Source organism: Hylobates moloch, unplaced genomic scaffold (assembly GCF_009828535.3).
Source record: "Hylobates moloch isolate HMO894 unplaced genomic scaffold, HMol_V3 SCAFFOLD_5, whole genome shotgun sequence".
Lineage (NCBI taxonomy): Eukaryota > Metazoa > Chordata > Mammalia > Primates > Hylobatidae > Hylobates > Hylobates moloch.
The window spans coordinates 106,218,431-106,236,836 of NW_026652280.1; the positions used below are offsets into that span (position 1 = coordinate 106,218,431).

Genomic DNA, 18,406 nt, shown 5'->3' on the forward strand with positions numbered 1-18,406 from the left:
GTACAACCTACTGACGTTACCTGTTAAAAGCCAAATAGAGACTAGAAGTTATTTCCTTGTTTAAAAACTGAACTGATAACCTCCTTCTCGTTACAAGTCAGAAACTTATTTTGAGGAAATTCTCAAGTCACTGGAAGTAGGGCCACAACAACAACTTGCCTGGAGCTAAAGAAAAAGATAAAAGTAGGTGGCACTTCTGAATCTTCAGTCACTATTACCAGCATCCTCTTGTGAATGAAGAATTTTGAGGACAAGAAGATAAAGTGACAGGGTCATAGGTAGCACTTAGAATTCCTGATGCACACTGACAAAAAACGGACAGATTCGTATATAATGGTTAATGTTTCAGGGGTTCTTCAACACTCTGCAGATCCTGCAGCAGTTCTGGAACCTCCTCTGGGAGGCCTTAAAGTATTGGGCAGAAGAAAATCTCCAGAATCCCAGGCTCTTTCAGACAATAAACTCCCTGGGAAAGTTTAATGAAGAACATCCTAGAAATGACCCAAATGTAGACTATAACAACTGATCTTATTACTAATTAGGAGAACTAATTAGGAAATGTCGAGTCTAGGGTGGTGATCTTCTGAATCCAAAGCTTAAGATAAAAACAACACCAGCCTTGGGATTTTGGTTTTAACTTAAAATATAAGACTGGCAATTCAGGGCCAGATAGACAAATGAAAGACATTATGAATCAAATTCTCTCCTACAGAATAACTATTTGCTATTGGTACATATCCTGATATGACTAAGGCATGACATTCCTTGCTCCTAACTTTTGGGCTATATTTGACTTGCCTTTTTTCCCCCCTTTTAAATCAATTAAGCCTAATTATATTCTCCAATCTAATAGTTATATAGTACTTATTTGGTAAAAGCTTCCTATCTTGGAAATGAACATAATGTTTCTTTAATGGAGGCATTTTTCTTGTCCCATTTTAAAACAATCTAAATTCATATAGTGTAAGTAGGACAAAATGATTTATCCTCACCTCATAGTCCTTAAACAATTGGCGCATGAAGAAAAGCCACCCAAATCCAAAAAATAGTATCTGGAGGAGAAAGAAGATAGAATGTCAATATATATTTTCTTTTGAGAAATGTTTTATAGAAACTCTTTTATGATAAAAGGTCTGCTAACTAGACAGTTAACTTGTTTCAGTGATTAAAGACAAGATCCACTCTTATAAGACCTACTTATTAAAGCTCATTACATTGGAAATAAATGTTTAAATGCTCTTGGATTTTTGAAGTTATCCATGTCACAGAGTGTGCTTTAAGTAAGACAAAAATGGAAGTATATGTTTTCCCATAATCTTAGGATAATCATTATATGAGCCAGAGAAGTTCGCAAATAGAAAAGGAGTCAGTGGCCAGGCGTGGTGGCTCACACTTGTAATCTCAGCACTTTGGCAGGACAAGGTGGGCAGATCACCTGAGGCCAGGAGTTCGAGACCAGTCTGGCCACCATGGCGAAGCCCCCTCTCTACGGAAAATACAAAAACTAGCTGGGTGTGGGCACCTGTAATCCCAGCTACTCCGGAGGCTGAGGCATGAGAATCGCTTGAATCTGGGAGGTGGAGGTTGCAGAGAGCCAATATCGCGCCACTGCATTCCAGCCTGGGTGATAAGAGTGAGACTCAGTCTCAAAAAAAAAAAAGGAGTCAGAGTGAGACTTGCTTCTTATGGATGATCTCTGATTGCAAGTATTTAAAAATAATACCAGCCTGGCCAACATGGCAAAAACCCGTCTCTACAAAGCACACACACACACATAAAAATTAGCTGGGGTGATGGGGCATGCCTGTAGTCCCAGCCACCTGGGAAGCTGAGGTGGCAGGATCACCTGAGCCTAGGAAGTTGAGGCTGCAGTGAGCCATGATTGCACCACTGCACTCCAGCCTGGGCAACAGAGTGAGACCCTGTCTCAAAAAATAAATAAAAATAAATTAATTTTAAAAATAAAAACTTCAGGGGAGAGGAGTTGAGACCAAAATTAGAGGAGTAGTAGAAAGCCTAATATTTTTATATCTGCTTCCTTCAGAGTTTTCTTAGCTTCTCCACCATCCTGCCTAATCTACATAAAGTGGTTTTCATCTCAGTGTAAAGCCGAGAGATTGCAGAATCCCTCTTTTGTCAGTTTTGTTTCAAACTGGCAGAGACCGTAGCCACATGACAGCTGACAAAGCTGGTCTGTAGTAAACAGAACTTTCTATACATAGATACACACTGACACAACTATTCTTCTTAAACTGGGTAGGACCTTTATGAATAAAATGATTTTATGTCTTTCTAGGGACTACTTTACTGAGCACGTGTAAACTCAGTAGTTTAGCACAGACTACTTTAGCTTCTTATGCCCCTGCTGCCTAGCAAACTCATGTGTTCAGCCCCCTGGAACTTCTTTGGTTCTTTAGATCCATATTCTTCCACATCGAGACCTGTGTAGATGTTCCTCCGACAGGAACTTCTCTCCAGCCCTCTCCCAGTTATGCTATTTACTCCCTCTGGAAGGTCCTCTCTGCCCTCCCAAATGCAGATAAATTGCTCTTTTTATATAATCCTATTTTACATTGTACTTCCCTCATCAGAGTGCTTACCATACGGTTTTGTAATGCCTGATTTAAATATTTTTTGACATTAGATTATAAGCTCTATGAGGACAAAATCCATGTTTGTCTTGTAATCTTTGTATCCTTGGCATCCAGCACAAAGCCTGGTACGTAGCAGGCTCTCTATAAGTGCTTGCTGAATGGCTAAGTGGTCTACATAAAAGATGGTTTATTCTTCAGCATTCAATCTTAAATCTTCTGTAATAACTCCTATGTGCTATGCTAGGTGCTGAGGATACAAAGATGAATAGGATGGTTACTACCTTCTAGGAGATCACAATATAGTGAAGACAATACATAAATAACATAATATGGATGTGCAATGATAGAAATACATACATGATATTGTAAAACAATATGAAAGAGGGGGTTAGGACGGATTTTCTGGAGAAGATAATGCCTGAGCTGAAGGAAGTTTTATTTGGGGTTAAAACCTGATATTGTGTGCACATTTTGGGGTTATGTGCATTTTTCTAGAGTGGTTTCAAGGTATTCATCACATACTCAAAGGTTTCCACCACCCCTAATATATTAAAAACCACCCTCTCAAAGGGTGAGTAAGAATCAAGTAGGGAGGCTGGACACGGGGGCTCATGCCTGTAATCCCAGCACTTTGGGAGGTCAAGGCAGGTGGATCACTTGAGCCCAGGAGTTTGAGAACAGCTTGGGCAACATGGTGAAATCCCATCTCTACAAAAAATACAAAAATTAGCTAGGTGTGGTGGTGCGTGCCTGTAGTTCCAGATTATGGGGAGGCTGAGGTGGAAGGGCCACTTGAGCCTGGCAGGTGGAGGCTACACTGAGTCGCGAGCACATCACTGCATTTCAGCCTGGGTGACAGAGCGAAACCCTGCCTCAAAACAAAACAAATGAACAAAAAAACGAATTAGGTAGGGTAAAAATAGGTGGTAGGGATAGGAGGACAGGACTTTCCAGATAGCAAAGGGCGTGAGTAAAGGCACAGAGTGAATAGCATGGCATATGCCAGGAATTGCACTTGGTGCCGCTAGAAGATGAAATTCAAAGGAGGAAGAGGTTAAAAATAAGGCTAGACAGGAGGAGTGGATGTCCAGTCACTGAGAGCTTTGAAGGCCACCCTAAGGAGCTTAGATTATAATCTGTAAGTGGTGAGGGTTATTTAAGCAGGGAAATGGCATGGTCTGATTTGTTTTATATTATATAGAGCAGTATGGTGGCTGTGTGGAAGACACATTTGAAGGAAACAACATTGTAGAAAGAGAAACATTATAGAAATGTGTTATGGGAGTTCAGATGAAAATGATGAAGCCCTGAATTAAGACATTTGGTGACAGAAAAGGAGACAACAGATTTGAGAACTATTTAGAAGGTAAAATCGGCAGGGAGAAGTCAAGGATGACTAGTTTGGAATACAGGATGAAGAGTGAAGCTACCCAATTTATATAAAGAATATTGGAGAAAGAAGAGGTTTAGGAAAGGGGGCAGAGGATGGGGAAAAAGATGAGCTCATTTTTGAACACACTGAGGGCCTGAGGGACAGCCAGCAAGATGGGTCGATACCCAGCAAGATGGGTCGATACCCAGCAAGCATCTGAGTAAAAGACAGATTGTGAAGGCAGGTCTAAGATATACCTATGAGTTGAAACCACCAAAGTACATGAGATCACCTGGGAATAGTATCTAGAGTAAGGAGAGTAATGTGCCAAGAAGAAAACACTAGAGGATAAGGAAAATAGTTTTGAATGGTGAGGTAGAGGCAGGAACCAGAGTGTAGCAGGTCAGAATGAATGGGACTAAAGCAGTGGGGACAGTAAATGCAAATTACTCTAGGGAGAGCCAGGAATGAGAAAAAAAGAAAACATTAGATAATAGGCTAGAGAAGAATGTGGAATAAAGGGAAAGTTTATTGGCCAAGGGGAAAGAAAGCAGTCAAGTAAGGAGAAAAAGATGAGAAGGATGATGGAATACTAGAGGATGAACCAATAATACTATTAATTAATTATTATTATTAGATAACTTTTATTGAGCATTTACCATATTTCAGGCTCTCTAAGTAGTATTTAGCATTATAATCTTATAAAAATCATTAGAAACCCAGTAAGGTAGGTCTGATTGTCCTATTTTCAAAGAGAAAGATGAGGTTTAGAGAAGTTAATCAATTTATAGTTAGTGTCAGAATCAAGATTGAACTCAAGCCTGTTTGACTCCAAAATCTTTTTTTGTTTTTTTTTAATATTATTTTTTCAGCTCTTATTGAGTCTGTCTGTCTAGAAAACCTGTGCTTTTAACCACTTCAAAATAAGCTACTTTAAGATCAAAGGCAAGTAAAATGGCCTTAAACTGGAGTAGGGGAACCCCATTTTCTGAAATGGGAGGAAAGGAGGTGAGAATGGTTGTGAACACAGATAACTTTTTAGATTAAAATGCAGAAAGTATTCATAGTAGGAGACTATACCTTTTGGCTTCACTTTTGTTGAGTAAGTACGAGGCAAGGTTATCTACTAAGAATAAGAGAGGTGAGTATAGAAAAGGGAGCATTGAGGAGAGTGACAAAGATTCAGAGAAACTTTGAGGGGAATGAAACAAGTAGCTGATTAAGGTCAAGAAAAGGAATAATTCAGTGAGCTGAGGGTTAAACTCATGGCGTTGGCAAATACACGGCTATGTGATTTTCATAGTAGCCCTCAGGCCTCTGTATTAGTAGTAGACAAACTATAGCAGTGATCCAAGTGTGGACTTATATATATATGAAGGTAAACGAACAAGAGGGTGTAAGAAAGTAAGTTGGATCCAAGCATCTAGATCAAGCAGAAAAGGAAAGGGTCAAATAGATCAGGAGAAAATGTCCAGGATGTCCTTTGGCTATTATAAACAGTTACCAGTGGAGACAGATGTAAATTCAGAGTTTAGAGACCATATTTATATGACTTATGAAGCCACGACTGAAGACAGAGAAGTTGGGCAGTTAGGACTGAGAATGGTATAGTATAGTCGAAATGGATGATTAAAAAAAAAAAAAATCACCAAGATTGCTGTGAAATGGAACTTTAGACAAGGAAAACAAGCAAAAATTTTAAGTTTATATGGTGGGGAGGGGAATGGAAGAAAAGAGAAACAGATATATACCTTTAATATTTCATTGTGGCCTCCTTTCGCATTGACAAAGAAAGCTTAAAAAGACTTTCAGAACAAAATTATGTCCTTTTCAGCAACATAGATGCAGCTAGAGGCCATCATCCTAAGCAAATTAACGCAAGAACAGAAAACCAAATACCACATGTTCTCACTTCTAAGTGGGAGCTAAATATTGGGTACTCACCAACAAAAGATGGCAAAAACAGAAACTGGAGACTACTTGGGGGCAGGGGAGGGGAGAAGGGGGAAGGGTTGAAAAACTAATTACTGAGTACTATGCTCAGTACGTGGGTGACCGGATCATTTGTACCCCAAACCTCAGCTCCCACAATATACCCAGCACAAGTACCAAATCTAAAATAAAAGTTGAAAAAAAGAAAAAGACTTTTAAACTACACACACCCACAAAAGTAGCTGGAGAATTCATTACATTCAAGATAAATACAAATTATGGCAAGATTATAGAGGATCCAAAAAGAAAGCAGAAGCAAAATGCAATTTCAAATAGCTTTGCAAATAAAATGGAAGGCACATAGCTTCTTATTAAAAACGAGACAATACTTTCAGAATTGTACACAGTAGAGTCTTGACCTTAGGACTTAAGAGTGTACTCTGGAACTGATAAGTCTTATGATGGTATAGAGGGCTCAAAACACGAGTTAGATAACAGTTGCTTTTATAGAAGTGACTTCTGGGTTGAAAATTAGCTACGGTTAAAAAAAAAAAGATGGCCATCAGCAGGATAGTTATTAAAGAATTAACTATAAAAGACACCTTTCTTGGATCATTTATTCACCCTTTTAATCATTTAACAAATATTTATCGTGCCTAATATGTGCCAGGTCCAAGGGATAGAATGGCAAACAAGAGAGCATGAATGCTACTCTTAAGGAGTTTATAATCTACGGAAGAGATACACAAGTAATTACAAAACAATGTGGTAGTGTTGTTACAGGGGAAGTAGATGAAGGGTACTATGGCAGTATGCATAAGGACATCTATTCCAGTCTAGGGGAAGCTTCTTGGATGTTCAAGTTGAGATCTGAAGGCTGAAAGAAGGGGAGGGATATGAGGAAAAGGCCCAGAAAGAGAAAACACACTGTGGAAATCTGGAGGCACCATAGCATGGCCAGGATAGGGAACTAAAAGAAGTTCAGGAAGTCTAAAGAATAAAATGGTGAAAGCCACAGCTGAAGAGAGAAGAGCCAGGGTCCCATCAATAAGAGAGCTGATAAGAGTGAGGGTCCCATCAATAATGGACCTGAAAAGTCATGTAAAGGAGTTTGAACTTCATCCTGTGCTGTGGTGAGCAAGATTCAATATGTGACCTCTGATTTCAGATTTCATTTCAGTTAACACAAAACAGAAAAAATGAGGGGGAAGGGGTGTAGGGGGCAATGGTGGTGTTTCCAAGGTAACCACACCTCTCTAGAGAGGGGCTTTTTATTAAACAAATATTCACTACAACTCTACTATGTGCCCGCAACTGATCTACATGCTGATGAATACAGGAGAAAACAAGAAAGACGGTATCTTGGACTTCATGGACAGATAACAAACACATGAACATACAAATGAACTATAGTAATAAATGCCAAGAAGAAAATAATGAGGAAGAAGGCAGCCGAAATGGAAAGCTACTTTGGCTGTGGGCAGGGTGTCAGGTAAAACCTTCCTAAAGCGACATTTTTACTAATACCGAAATGATGATAAAGCAGCCACATAAATATTTGAACAGAGAACATTCCATGCAAAGGAGTCTTTGGGTCTTTCTTCCACATTTGTAAAGAGCAGGTTTATCAATTAATTACTGCATGTGGATGCATGTGTGAAGTCAAAGTCTATGATTATAAGGCATACAAAATTAGAAAGCCACTTCCTTGGTTCAACGTTATCAATTATATCCATGCTAAAAATCTTAAAGGCTGCAATGCAAAGCCAATTTTCTACTGACATTATTATCATTATTCTAAGTGGAAAAAAAAAAAGCTAATTAAACATCGTTATTTTTCTTAAATTGGTACCAGGGCTAAAAATAACCCTGAGTTGTCACCAAGGGCACTGGGTAGTCTTAGAAAGGTTTTAAGCAGAAGAGTTACATGCCCAGGTTTTTTTTACATTAATACATTTGAATACTATGCAGCCAATAAAAACAGTAATTATGAAAACTATAGAAAAGGTGGTAAATTTAAAAAATGAAAAAAAAAAACTATTGCATTAGGGTGGTAGGATTATGGATGGCTTTTCCTTCTTTCGTAATTTCTTAAATTTCGTAAAAGTTTTGGAAAAGAAAAGGACAATGCTCCGCTCTACGGAGACGAGTATTAGGATGAAGCAATACAAAAACTGAATCAAAGAACAAAAATTTAGTTCACTTTAAGCCCCAAAAGGTAACTGTTTCTGTTATTTGCCATTTGAGAGAAAGAACAAGTAAAAACAACCACACACACAAAAAAACCATCTTTAAATTATTGGAAAGCCGAGGGGGAAAAGGTCAATAGGTAGTCTGAGCTTCACAAATATTAACAATTGGCCAACAATTATTTATTGAATGCCTGCGCTTGGAAGTGGGGATACAGCTATGAACAAGGCAGGATTTCAAAAAACAAAATCATAAACACATACATAAATGATGCCAGTGCTATGATAAATGCTAGGAAGAAACAATAATTAACAATGGATTACATGGTAAAAGCAAGAGGTTCACTAGACAAAGCTTCTACCGGGCAGGGACAGTGTCTTATATGCTTGTACGCTCAGAGCTTTATATAATGATCGATAAATGCTGACTGTACAAACAAATGAAAGTGGCCAACGGAGAAGAAATGAGGGTCAGAATAAATAAATGCCTTAAGAGTTAAAAAAAAAAAAAAAAAAAAAAGAAAGAAAAACATCCGAAAAGGGTGGGTAAGTAAGCGGAGGATAAAGGATAAGGTGTCACTGCTGTTAACTTTTAAGCATAGGTATAACCTTATATTGATACTTTGAAGCAGCAAATTTCTCCACACCCGGATGCAAGATTTGACATCTAACAGCAAAGCCTGCACTGACGTGTCCTCAGTATCCAGCCCTGATTGGCGGGTCGCACACCCCGCGCCCAGAACCACACAGGCTTCCCCAGTTCAGGGTCAGCGGCGCAGCCCAGAAGCTTCCAGGAGCTCCGAGGACCGTCGCCTTAGCTGGCGGCGCCGGCTCTTAGCGTGGAGGCCGGCGGACCCCTTCCAAAAGTGGACGGAAATTCCGGGGATGGATGCCAGGTGGGGCCGCCGACGGCCGCAGGCCAACCTCCTGACGGCCGGGGCTGAGGGAACCGGACGCAGCAAATCGCACACCCTCTTCGCGCTCTGGGTCCAGGAGTGAGTGGCGCAGGCCGCATGCGAGAGGAGCGAGACCCTGGACCAGCGCGCACCGCGGAGGACCCGAGACGGCGATTCGGGAGAGGGAGGCGGACGGGTGTCGGGGCGGGAGGCGGTGAGTCACCTGCGAGGTAATAACGATGCTGGAGTCGATCAGGAAACTCATGGCGAAGTGTAAGGAGGGCTCCTGCCCTGCCTCCACTTCCCACTCCCCGAGGCCACGGCACGCTGGGGCCACCGGACCCTCACACAGGGTGCCTTCTCCCAGGTGCCGCAGCCGGAACTGCGGCTCTCCAGCCCGACGCCATCAAGCTGCGCCCCAGCCAGCCAATCAGCGGCTACATCCAGAGCCCCGCCTCGGGCTCGGCGTGGGTGGGGCGGACTCTAGGCTCCAGCTGCGGAGGCCCCAGGGGCGGGGCTTACTAGGCGATGGTAAAAGCAAGGTAGCCTTGACATTTCTGAGGCTGAAGGAGGTAGGGCCTGAGAGCTAAGTGGTAATTCTGTTTTGTAATGATCATAGCTCATAAGATAATAATGGTAATTATAGTAAGTCAGGCATTGTGTCCTAAATGTTATAACTTACTTGACTCGGCAAATATGACTGCACAAAGAGAGAAGACTGGAAAGTCAGATGAGACATTAACAAATATAATTAACCAAATACATTTCTGTGACAACAACGAAAAGCACACCGTCTGTAGCAATTTAGTGATAATATTGTACTGCATATCAGTTAGGCCACAGGTGGAGTACTGCACTCCGTGTACCACACTTTTAAGAGATTTTACAGGCCAGGTGCAGTGGCTCACGCCTGTAATCCCAGCACTTGGGGAGGCCGAGGCGGGCAGATCACCTGAGGTCGGAAGTTCAAGACCAGCCTAACCAACTGGAAATACAAAATTAGCCGGGCCTGGTGGCACATGCCTGTAATCCCAGCTAGTAGGGAGACTGAGGCAGGAGAATCGCCTGAACCTGGGAGGGAAGGTTGCGATGAGCCGAGATCGCGCCATTGCCCTCCAGCTTGGGCAACAAGAGTGAAACTCCTGTCTCAAAAAAAAAAAGAAAGAAAAAAGAAAAAAAAGCGAGAGATTATACAAAAACATATTGGAACTCACTCCAATGTGAGCCACGAGATAAGGGCTGGTGGAAGGAGGTGAAGAAAGATGACTCAGAGCATGACATCTGTCTTCATGTGAAAGAATGGGTAGAACTGATGTGGTGCTACGAGTTATCTGTAGGCAAAGGATTGGAAGTTAAATAAAGATAGATTTTAATTCAAACAAGGATCAGTTCTTTAAGAGTCTGAAGAAGGGTTATTTTAGGAAGTAGCTCCCTCTGCCCCCTTCCCACCTGTTGCAGTGGATCAAATATATACTGAATCACTACCTCATTCATTCAACACTCATTTCATGAAGGCTTAATGCATTGCTGTGGGGCTTACTCTGCCGCCGACCTAGGGCCTAAGCAGGCTTTGTAGTCCATATAGTCTCATAGTCCTGCAAACTGGCTCCACCCAGGAAATCACCCTGTGTAGGAGTGGCTGCAGTCAAGCCAGGAAGACAATCCTGAGGGGACCTGACATCCAGCATCTGAGTTCAGACTACTACAGTTTGAATAAGTGACCTGCAGATTCATTACACACAAGGGAACATGTCTTCCTTTTGTTGGATTGAACTCTGTCATACCAAGCAGTCAAAACTACCTGTCAGATGTCCAATCCCTGATCCAGAATTTCAAGGAGCTGTAGAGGCAGCTCTACTATGGGAGTGTCATAAACCAGAGAACTGTGTGTCCTGGCTGTATCTATTAGGGAAGCAGGTAGATTCCCACATAACAGCACCTAACTGACATTCAAGAGTGTGTAGAGTGCAGAGTGCTGAGAGAGACTATCAAGGCAAGCAGGTTACCTTGGTGGCTTTCTGGGGTGTACAGTGGGGATCAGAGTCTCAGTAACCAGGAATAGCAGAGAAAGATGTGCAATGCCTGCTGGCCTAAGGCCTATGCAAAGCTTTGGGTGACACTATTCAGAATTCCCCCTACTGTACCACTTGTGACCAGGTAAAGGACAGGCCTAGGTGATTCAAGCGACTGCTTTACCCCCTGATTTTGATTGGGGAATGTCTTTAGAAACCTTCACACTGCATTTAGTATCCAATTGACTCTCCTTTCAAAGCAAGTCTCTACTGCTGGTGGTGGACTCTGACACTAAAATGGCTTGTCCTCCCATCTCTACCGCTGGTAATATTCTCCCGATCCACTCTAGCTGCTGCCATCCTCTAGAATAGTGAGATCTTTTGGTTCTGCCTCCATGGACAGTCATACCATCTGGGCTCTGAGTCCCCGGTTTGTGCTATTTTTCCAAGGGAGCTTTTCAAAATACGTCATGTTCATAACTAGTAGCCATGGTTTGCCACTCATCCAGAGATTGACAGCCAGTCCCATAGATGTGCTATGAAGAGTGGATTGGCAAGATGATCAGTCTGTGTCCTTGGGATGAGTGTTTGCTCACACCACTTTACTGTCCTTTTTCATAGCAACTGCAGTGTTCATACCCGCGGTACTCTCACACTTCGCAGCACCATCCACATACTGACAGCTAACTACTTCACCCCCTTCCTCCAAATTAATGCAAAGGACTGGGCCCAGGAGTTGACACTAACACTAGATCCCTGGGAAACACCCTAGTACCTCTTCTCCATGCACATACATAGCACTTGCCCATGCCAGTGGCTGGATGATCTCTGTTAGGGATTTTCTTTTGAAACTTTTTACTTATTGTGACGTAGTTGTAGATTCACATGCAGTTGTAGGTCTGGGATCTTTTGAGACATATGATATCACCAATTTCATGGCATGCTACTCCAGCTGTCTCCCTTCATGGATAGACATCCTATCTTGTAGTTTTGCCCACTGTGCCAGGTTCACTGAGTGTCTGAACTCCCTTGTGTGCCCCACTAAGTCACCAGTGTAAGCTGGACAGGAAACCCCAAGTATTCAGAGGAAAAGTGTTTATTTCCCAATGGTCCCATGGACAGTATCTATACTTGATACCTAGAAAATGTATAGGTGCAGTTTTCTCAAAATGTGATTCTCTAATGACTTGGGGAGCTTATTTAAAATGTAGATTCATAAGCCCTAATGTAGACCAGTGGACTTAGGATTTCTGAAAGTGACCCCAAGGAGGAATCTGGGAGTCATAATATATAAAAATTGTATACATTTATCATGCACAAAATGATGTCTTGCAATATGTATACATTGTGGAATGGGTAAATCAAGGTAATTAGCATATGTATTACTTCAGATACTTATTTTTTGTGGTATTAAAATCTACTCTTTTAGTGGTTTTCAAAAATGGATACATTGTCATTAACTATAGTCACCATATTGTACAATAGATCTCTTGAACTTACTCCTCTTATCTAACTGAAATTTCCTTTGACCAACATCTCCCCAACCCCACCTGACCGTCCCCCCCAACCCGTGGTAATCACCACTCTACTCACTGCTTTTGTGCATTCAATTTTTTTTTAGAAGGAATTTGCATTTTTAACAGCTTCCCAGGAGATTCTTATGCACACGGACTGGGGATTGGTTGTGAGACTCTGCTCCCCATCTCAAAACTTTCCTGGAGTGAATTAGCACCTTCACACTAGGAAAATGCCAGTTCCGATTTGCCTAGAGCAAGGGGACTAAGGGCCAGAGTGGTGCAAGCTTTGCTCTTTGATTTTTCCACACCCGCACCGTTTCTCTAGATATGCTCACTCCATAGCCTCAGAAAGCCTAAAAATCTTTTTCAACCACTTGTGCTTTGGCTCAAGAATTCCCCTTCATCTTCCTTGAGTCTACTTTGAACCTCTTCCCTAGTTGGTTCTCACTTTTCCATACCTTCTTGGAGGTGCATTCCAGTCCTTTCCTCTTACACAATCTCATTTTGGATATATTGACCTCGGTGCTGACCTGGTATGCACTACCCTGTCCAGGGCCTTGATTGGTTCATATGAGTTAGAGTTAACTCTGTATCAAGTGCTTGGTTGTTCTTGAGGCCGTGTTCCTGAGGAATAAAGAAGATTAAATAGTTGTGTGCTTTTATGCAAGTTACTAAACTCTCTGTACTTCAGTTTCCTCATCTGAAAAATAGAGATAGTAATAGTACCTTATCTCATAAGGCTATTATGAAGATTAATATACATAAAGCCCTCAGGAAAATAAGCACTTTATAGTAAGTATGCAATAATTTTTACCCATTAGTATTATTATTATTATGAGTTTACATTCAGTTTTGCTTCATTGTTAATTGGTTTCAATGTATATTTATTAATATTTATAAATGTATATTTGAAAGTTTTGGTTGTCAATTATTCAAATTATACTGAAAAGATTGATGATTGTAGAGCTCCCAAATTTGGAAAGATTCAGTGGCATTATTTGAAATATATAACACCAACTTTTTTCATTTATTAAAACTAATTTTGGGATTCTCTGTTAATATAATTATCATACAGAATGAATTTGATCCATATATTTTGTGAACAAAGGGGAAGAATGTGTAGAGATTAAATTTAAAATGGAATATATTAGTTGAGGTTCAAAGTAAAGGATGTTCATATTCTTACTGTATGAACTGTTCCAAACTTCTGGTCCCCTGCTGTCTGTGATCAGGCAGAGCAGAAAGCTCTCCCTACTGCCCCACCACTTCTTGCTCCAGGACTAACTTCTTCTTGGGATAACTACCAGCAGGGACATTCGCTTATTTAAAGAAGTGCCCACCTTTACCACTGGATTGAGATTTGCCACCATGACGTTAAGACAGTTGCAAAGGAGTACAACACTGGCATATTTCCAAAGTCTGGGATATTCATTCTTATTCTTGGTTAACGTGATGCATACCCACACCAATGCACGTACACCTTTTGATTTTCCCAAAACTGGATCACAAGGAGTCCATAGCACTCCTTGTGATCCAATATTTTGATCCAATATTGAAAAAATGGGTCCTGTTTGTGTACCCCCAAAATGCACACGTTGAAGCCCTGGTTCCCGATGTGATAGTATTTGGAGGCGGGGCCTTTGGGAGCTGATTAGGTTTAGATGAGGTCATAAGAGTGAAGCCCCATGATGGGATTTGTGCCCTTCCAGAGAGATGAAGGAACCAGCATGCTCTTTTTCTGACAGGTGAGTATATGGTGAGAAGGCAGCTGTCTGTGAACCAGAAGGAGGGCCCTCACCAAGAAGTGACCATGCTGGCACCCTGATCTTGGACTTCTGGCATCTGGAACTGTGAGAAATAAATGTTTGTTAGATATATACACCTATTATGCACCCACAAAAGTTAAGAATAAAAAATTTTAAAAAGTTTGTTGTTGAAGCCACCCAAGGTATGGTATCTTGTTATAGTAGCTTGAACTAAGACAATGAGCATACTATGTTGTTACATAGTTTTCATTATATTTCATTTTAGAAATATATTATGGGGCTGGGCATGGTGGCTCACATCTGTAGTCCCAGCACTTTGGGAGGCTGAGGTGGGAGGATCACTTGAGGTCAGGAGTTTGAGACCAGCCTGGCCAACATGGTGAAACCCCATCTCTACTAAAAATACAAAAATTAGCTGGGCATGGTGGCACATGCCTGTAATCCCACCTACTTGGGAGGCTGAGGCAGGAGAATCGCTTGAACCTGGGAGGCGGAGGTTGCAGTGAGCCGAGATTGCGCCACTGCACTCCAGCCTGGGTGACAGAGCAAGACTTTGTCTAAAAAACAAACAAACAAAAAACAACAACAACAAAAGAAATATGTTATAGGCCAGGCATGGTGGCTAAAACTTGTAATCCCAGCACTTTGGGAGGCCGAAGTGAGAGGATTACTTGAGCCCAGGAGTTTGAGACCAACCTGGATAACATTGGAAGACCCTGTCTCTATTAAAAAAAAAAAAAAATTAGCCAGTCATGGTGGTGCACACCTGTAATCCCAGCTACTCTGGAGGCTGAAGTGTGGGGATTGCTTGAGCCTATGAGGTTGAGGCTATAATGATCTGTGATTGCACCACTGCGTTCCAGCCTGGGTGACAGAGTGAGACCCTTCTCAAAAAAAATGTATATTATGAATATTTTCTCATGCCAAAGACTTTATAGCATTTTTATTGACTCAATAACATCCCATCATATGGTTATGTCATGAGTAACTTAACCAATCTACTTTTGGATTTTTTTTTTTTGGTGGTGTTTACTATAATAAAATAATATTATGGTGAAGAGCTTGGCCCACAAGAAACACTTATTCAAGCCTCCAATTTTCCCTGGGCAAGGGAAGGTCACTGTGTCTATGTTCCAGCAAATTCTGAGGACACACATCAAGGTCCTGCAAGCTTGGCTACTGTGGCAGCCGGAAGTGAGCCTGTGAACTTCTGCAGACCAATAGGCCGCTAATGACTAGTGAGAAAGTGGTCAGGCCTCCCTCCCAGCAAGTGCTTCCCAGAAAGTCTCAGGGGTTTTCCTTGAGCCCCTCACTTGGAGGGGAGTGAGGGAAGGGGGTGAGAAACACCACAGCTCTTTCTTCTAGTCTGACAACTCTCTTCAAAGACTGCTCCTATCGGTCAACCCTTATCTTTCTCTTAAATAACTCAGAGGTGGATTGTGAGCTAGGAGTTGCAAGACCGTTTGGGGGCTACTCTTTTTTTTTAAGCAATTCTAGATTGTGCTTTGTACCACTTTTTAGAAAGTGTAGACATTGAGCATTTATTGTCCTTGGTTATGTAGCCTTACTGAAACTCCAAGACATAGGAAATATTTGTTTAACATTTCATTACATATCCATTAAATCGGACTTGTAAATTACATTCAGGTCTTCTCTATTTTCATCTTCTATCAATTCGTCAAGGACTGAAGTCTTTTATCGCTACTATTTTTCTGCCCATATCTCCATTTTTTCTGAGAGCTTCATACAGTCCAGTGCCTTATTTTTCAGTGCAAAATGATTCATAGTATGTCTTTGTTGCATATTATATTTTATATTAATAAAGACCAATATTTTGATTTGGTTTAATGATTCTGCTCTTGTATTTTCTGTGTTTGGTCTTTATTTTTGCCTTTTTTCTGTTTTTTCTTCTTTTTGCTATATGGACTGTGTAGTCCTTGTTTCTTGTTTTGTTTCCTAATAATCTGGAAGGCATGCATTTTGTTTTAAAATAACACACAACACTTTATATTTTTCTTATTACTAACATAGAGAATAAAATAGTATCTTTGTAAGTTGAGAATACCAGGACACTTCTACTTTCTCACATTTCTCCTTGTTACTCCCTTCACCCCACACAATACCCAAGTTTATGTTGGTGTAATCTGGGATTTTAAACCTTACTTTAAAAATATATTTTTGTTAAGGATTATTTATGATATTTGTATTCTGTTTTGTAACTATACTTAAAATAGTTACATTGAATTCATTTTATGCTTAAATGTCTTCAGTATTCATCATCAGCCTCTTTCATACTTTGCCTTCTTGATTTCTTTCTTTTTTTTTTTCTGAGACAGCATCTCACTTTGTTGTTCGGGCTGGAGTGCAGTGGCATGATCACAGCTCACTGTAGTTCCTGGGCTCAAGTGATCCTCCCACCTCAGCTTCTCAAGTAGCTGGGACTATAGGCGTGCACCATCATGCCTGGCTAATTTTTAAATTTTTGTAGAGACAGAGTCTCACAATGTGCCCAGGCTAGTCTCAAACTCCTGGGCTCAAGCGGTCTTCCCACCTCTGCCTCTCAAAATGTTGGGACTACAGGTATGAGCCACTATTCTTGAGCCTTGAATTCTTTTAAAAAATGTTTCTCTTGGGCAGGCGTGGTGGCTAATGCCTGTAATCCCAGCACTTTGGGAGGCTGAAGCGGGTGGATCACCTGAGGTCAGGAGTTCGAGACCAGCCTGGCCAACATGGTGAAACCCTGTCTCTACTAATAATGCAAAAATTAGCCAGGTGTGGTGGTACATGCCTCTAATGCCAGCTACTCATGAGGCTGAGACATGAGAATCTCTTGAATCCGGGAGGTGGAGGTTGAATGAGCCGAGATCAAGCCATTGCACTCCAGCCTGGGCTATAAGAGTAAAACTCCATATCAAAAAAATATATATATATACATACATGTATATATATGAAGGGTTCACAGGTATTTTGAGCTTTTGCATAATTGAGAGTACCTTTCAATTGGCTTCACGCATGAATGAAATTTGGCTTGTTGTGGAGTTTTCAGCTTAAATTTTTCATCTGCAATATTCTGTGGATAATCTTTTCTTTCCTGAAATTTAATGTGCTGTGGAGAAGTATGATGCCAGCCTGATGTTTTTTTTCCTTTGTGAGTAACTTGATAAACACTCTTTTCATCCACAGTTGGCACTGGAAGGACTAGCGCCACATTGAGAGGGTTGGCTGAAACTGAGAGCCATGAGTTTTTGGTTCCTTATGCTCACTCCAGCTTCCCTTTTCCTTTTGAGCTATTACTCATCCCTATGACCAACAGTGGCCTCTGAGGGAGAGGAGGAATCTCTCTCCTTTACCCTCCAGACCACATAAACCCTTTTCTTAAATCGCTATCAAAGCTGAGTCTAAGGTACATCATTTAATAATAAAACTAGGCCGGGTGCAGTGGCTCATGCCTGTAACCCCAGCACTTTGGGAGGTCGAGGTGGTGGATCACGAGGTCAGGAGTTCGAGACCAGCCTGGCCAACATGGTGAAACCCAGTCTCTACTAAAAATACAAAAATTAGCCAGGCATGGTGGCATGCGGCTGTAGTCTCAGCTACTCTGGAGGCTGAGGCAGGAGAATTGCTGGAACTCGGGAGGTGGAGGTTGCAGTGAGCTGAGATTGTGCCACTGGACTCCAGCATGGGTGACAGAGCAAGACTGTCTCAATAATGATAATAAGGCTATGCTAAATTACAGTAATCATATCACATAGAATGATAATTATGAAGGTGATGACAGCTAACATTTGTGGAATGCTTACCATGTGCCAGGTACTGTTTTAAGACCTTGACTTGTATTAACTCATTAACTCTCCAACTTAGTTCCTAGCTTGCCTCCATATGGCAGATGCCATTTCCCCTTCCTTTTTTGGAAGCACTAGTGAGCATATTATGACTCTTTGGATTACAGGCTCAAGAGAATGAGGCTCAGGGAAAGGAATTCTCTCTTGTTTCTGTTTAAGGCCCACTTTCCAAATTCTCTTTTCTCATCTTAGAATCTTCCTCTTTTCAGCAGTTGACATTTGAAATATCTATTATCTTCAAGGAAGCCTTACCTGCTATTGAGAGAGGTATGACCCTACTCTATGT

The 18,406-nt window shown here is 41.3% G+C and overlaps 1 protein-coding gene across 1 annotated transcript in view; it reads right to left on the reverse strand.

The window, feature by feature from the left end:
* The window catches only part of LOC116468031 (SHC SH2 domain-binding protein 1-like), a 29,233-nt gene extending 19,544 nt beyond the window's left edge, over nucleotides 1-9,689 (reverse strand). The window contains exon 1 of the mRNA XM_032151663.2: nucleotides 9,206-9,689. Within this exon, the coding sequence (XP_032007554.1) occupies nucleotides 9,206-9,248 (43 nt within the window). The 5' untranslated portion in view covers nucleotides 9,249-9,689. The remainder of the gene's footprint in view (nucleotides 1-9,205) is intronic.
* Between the last annotated feature and the right edge of the window lie 8,717 nt (nucleotides 9,690-18,406).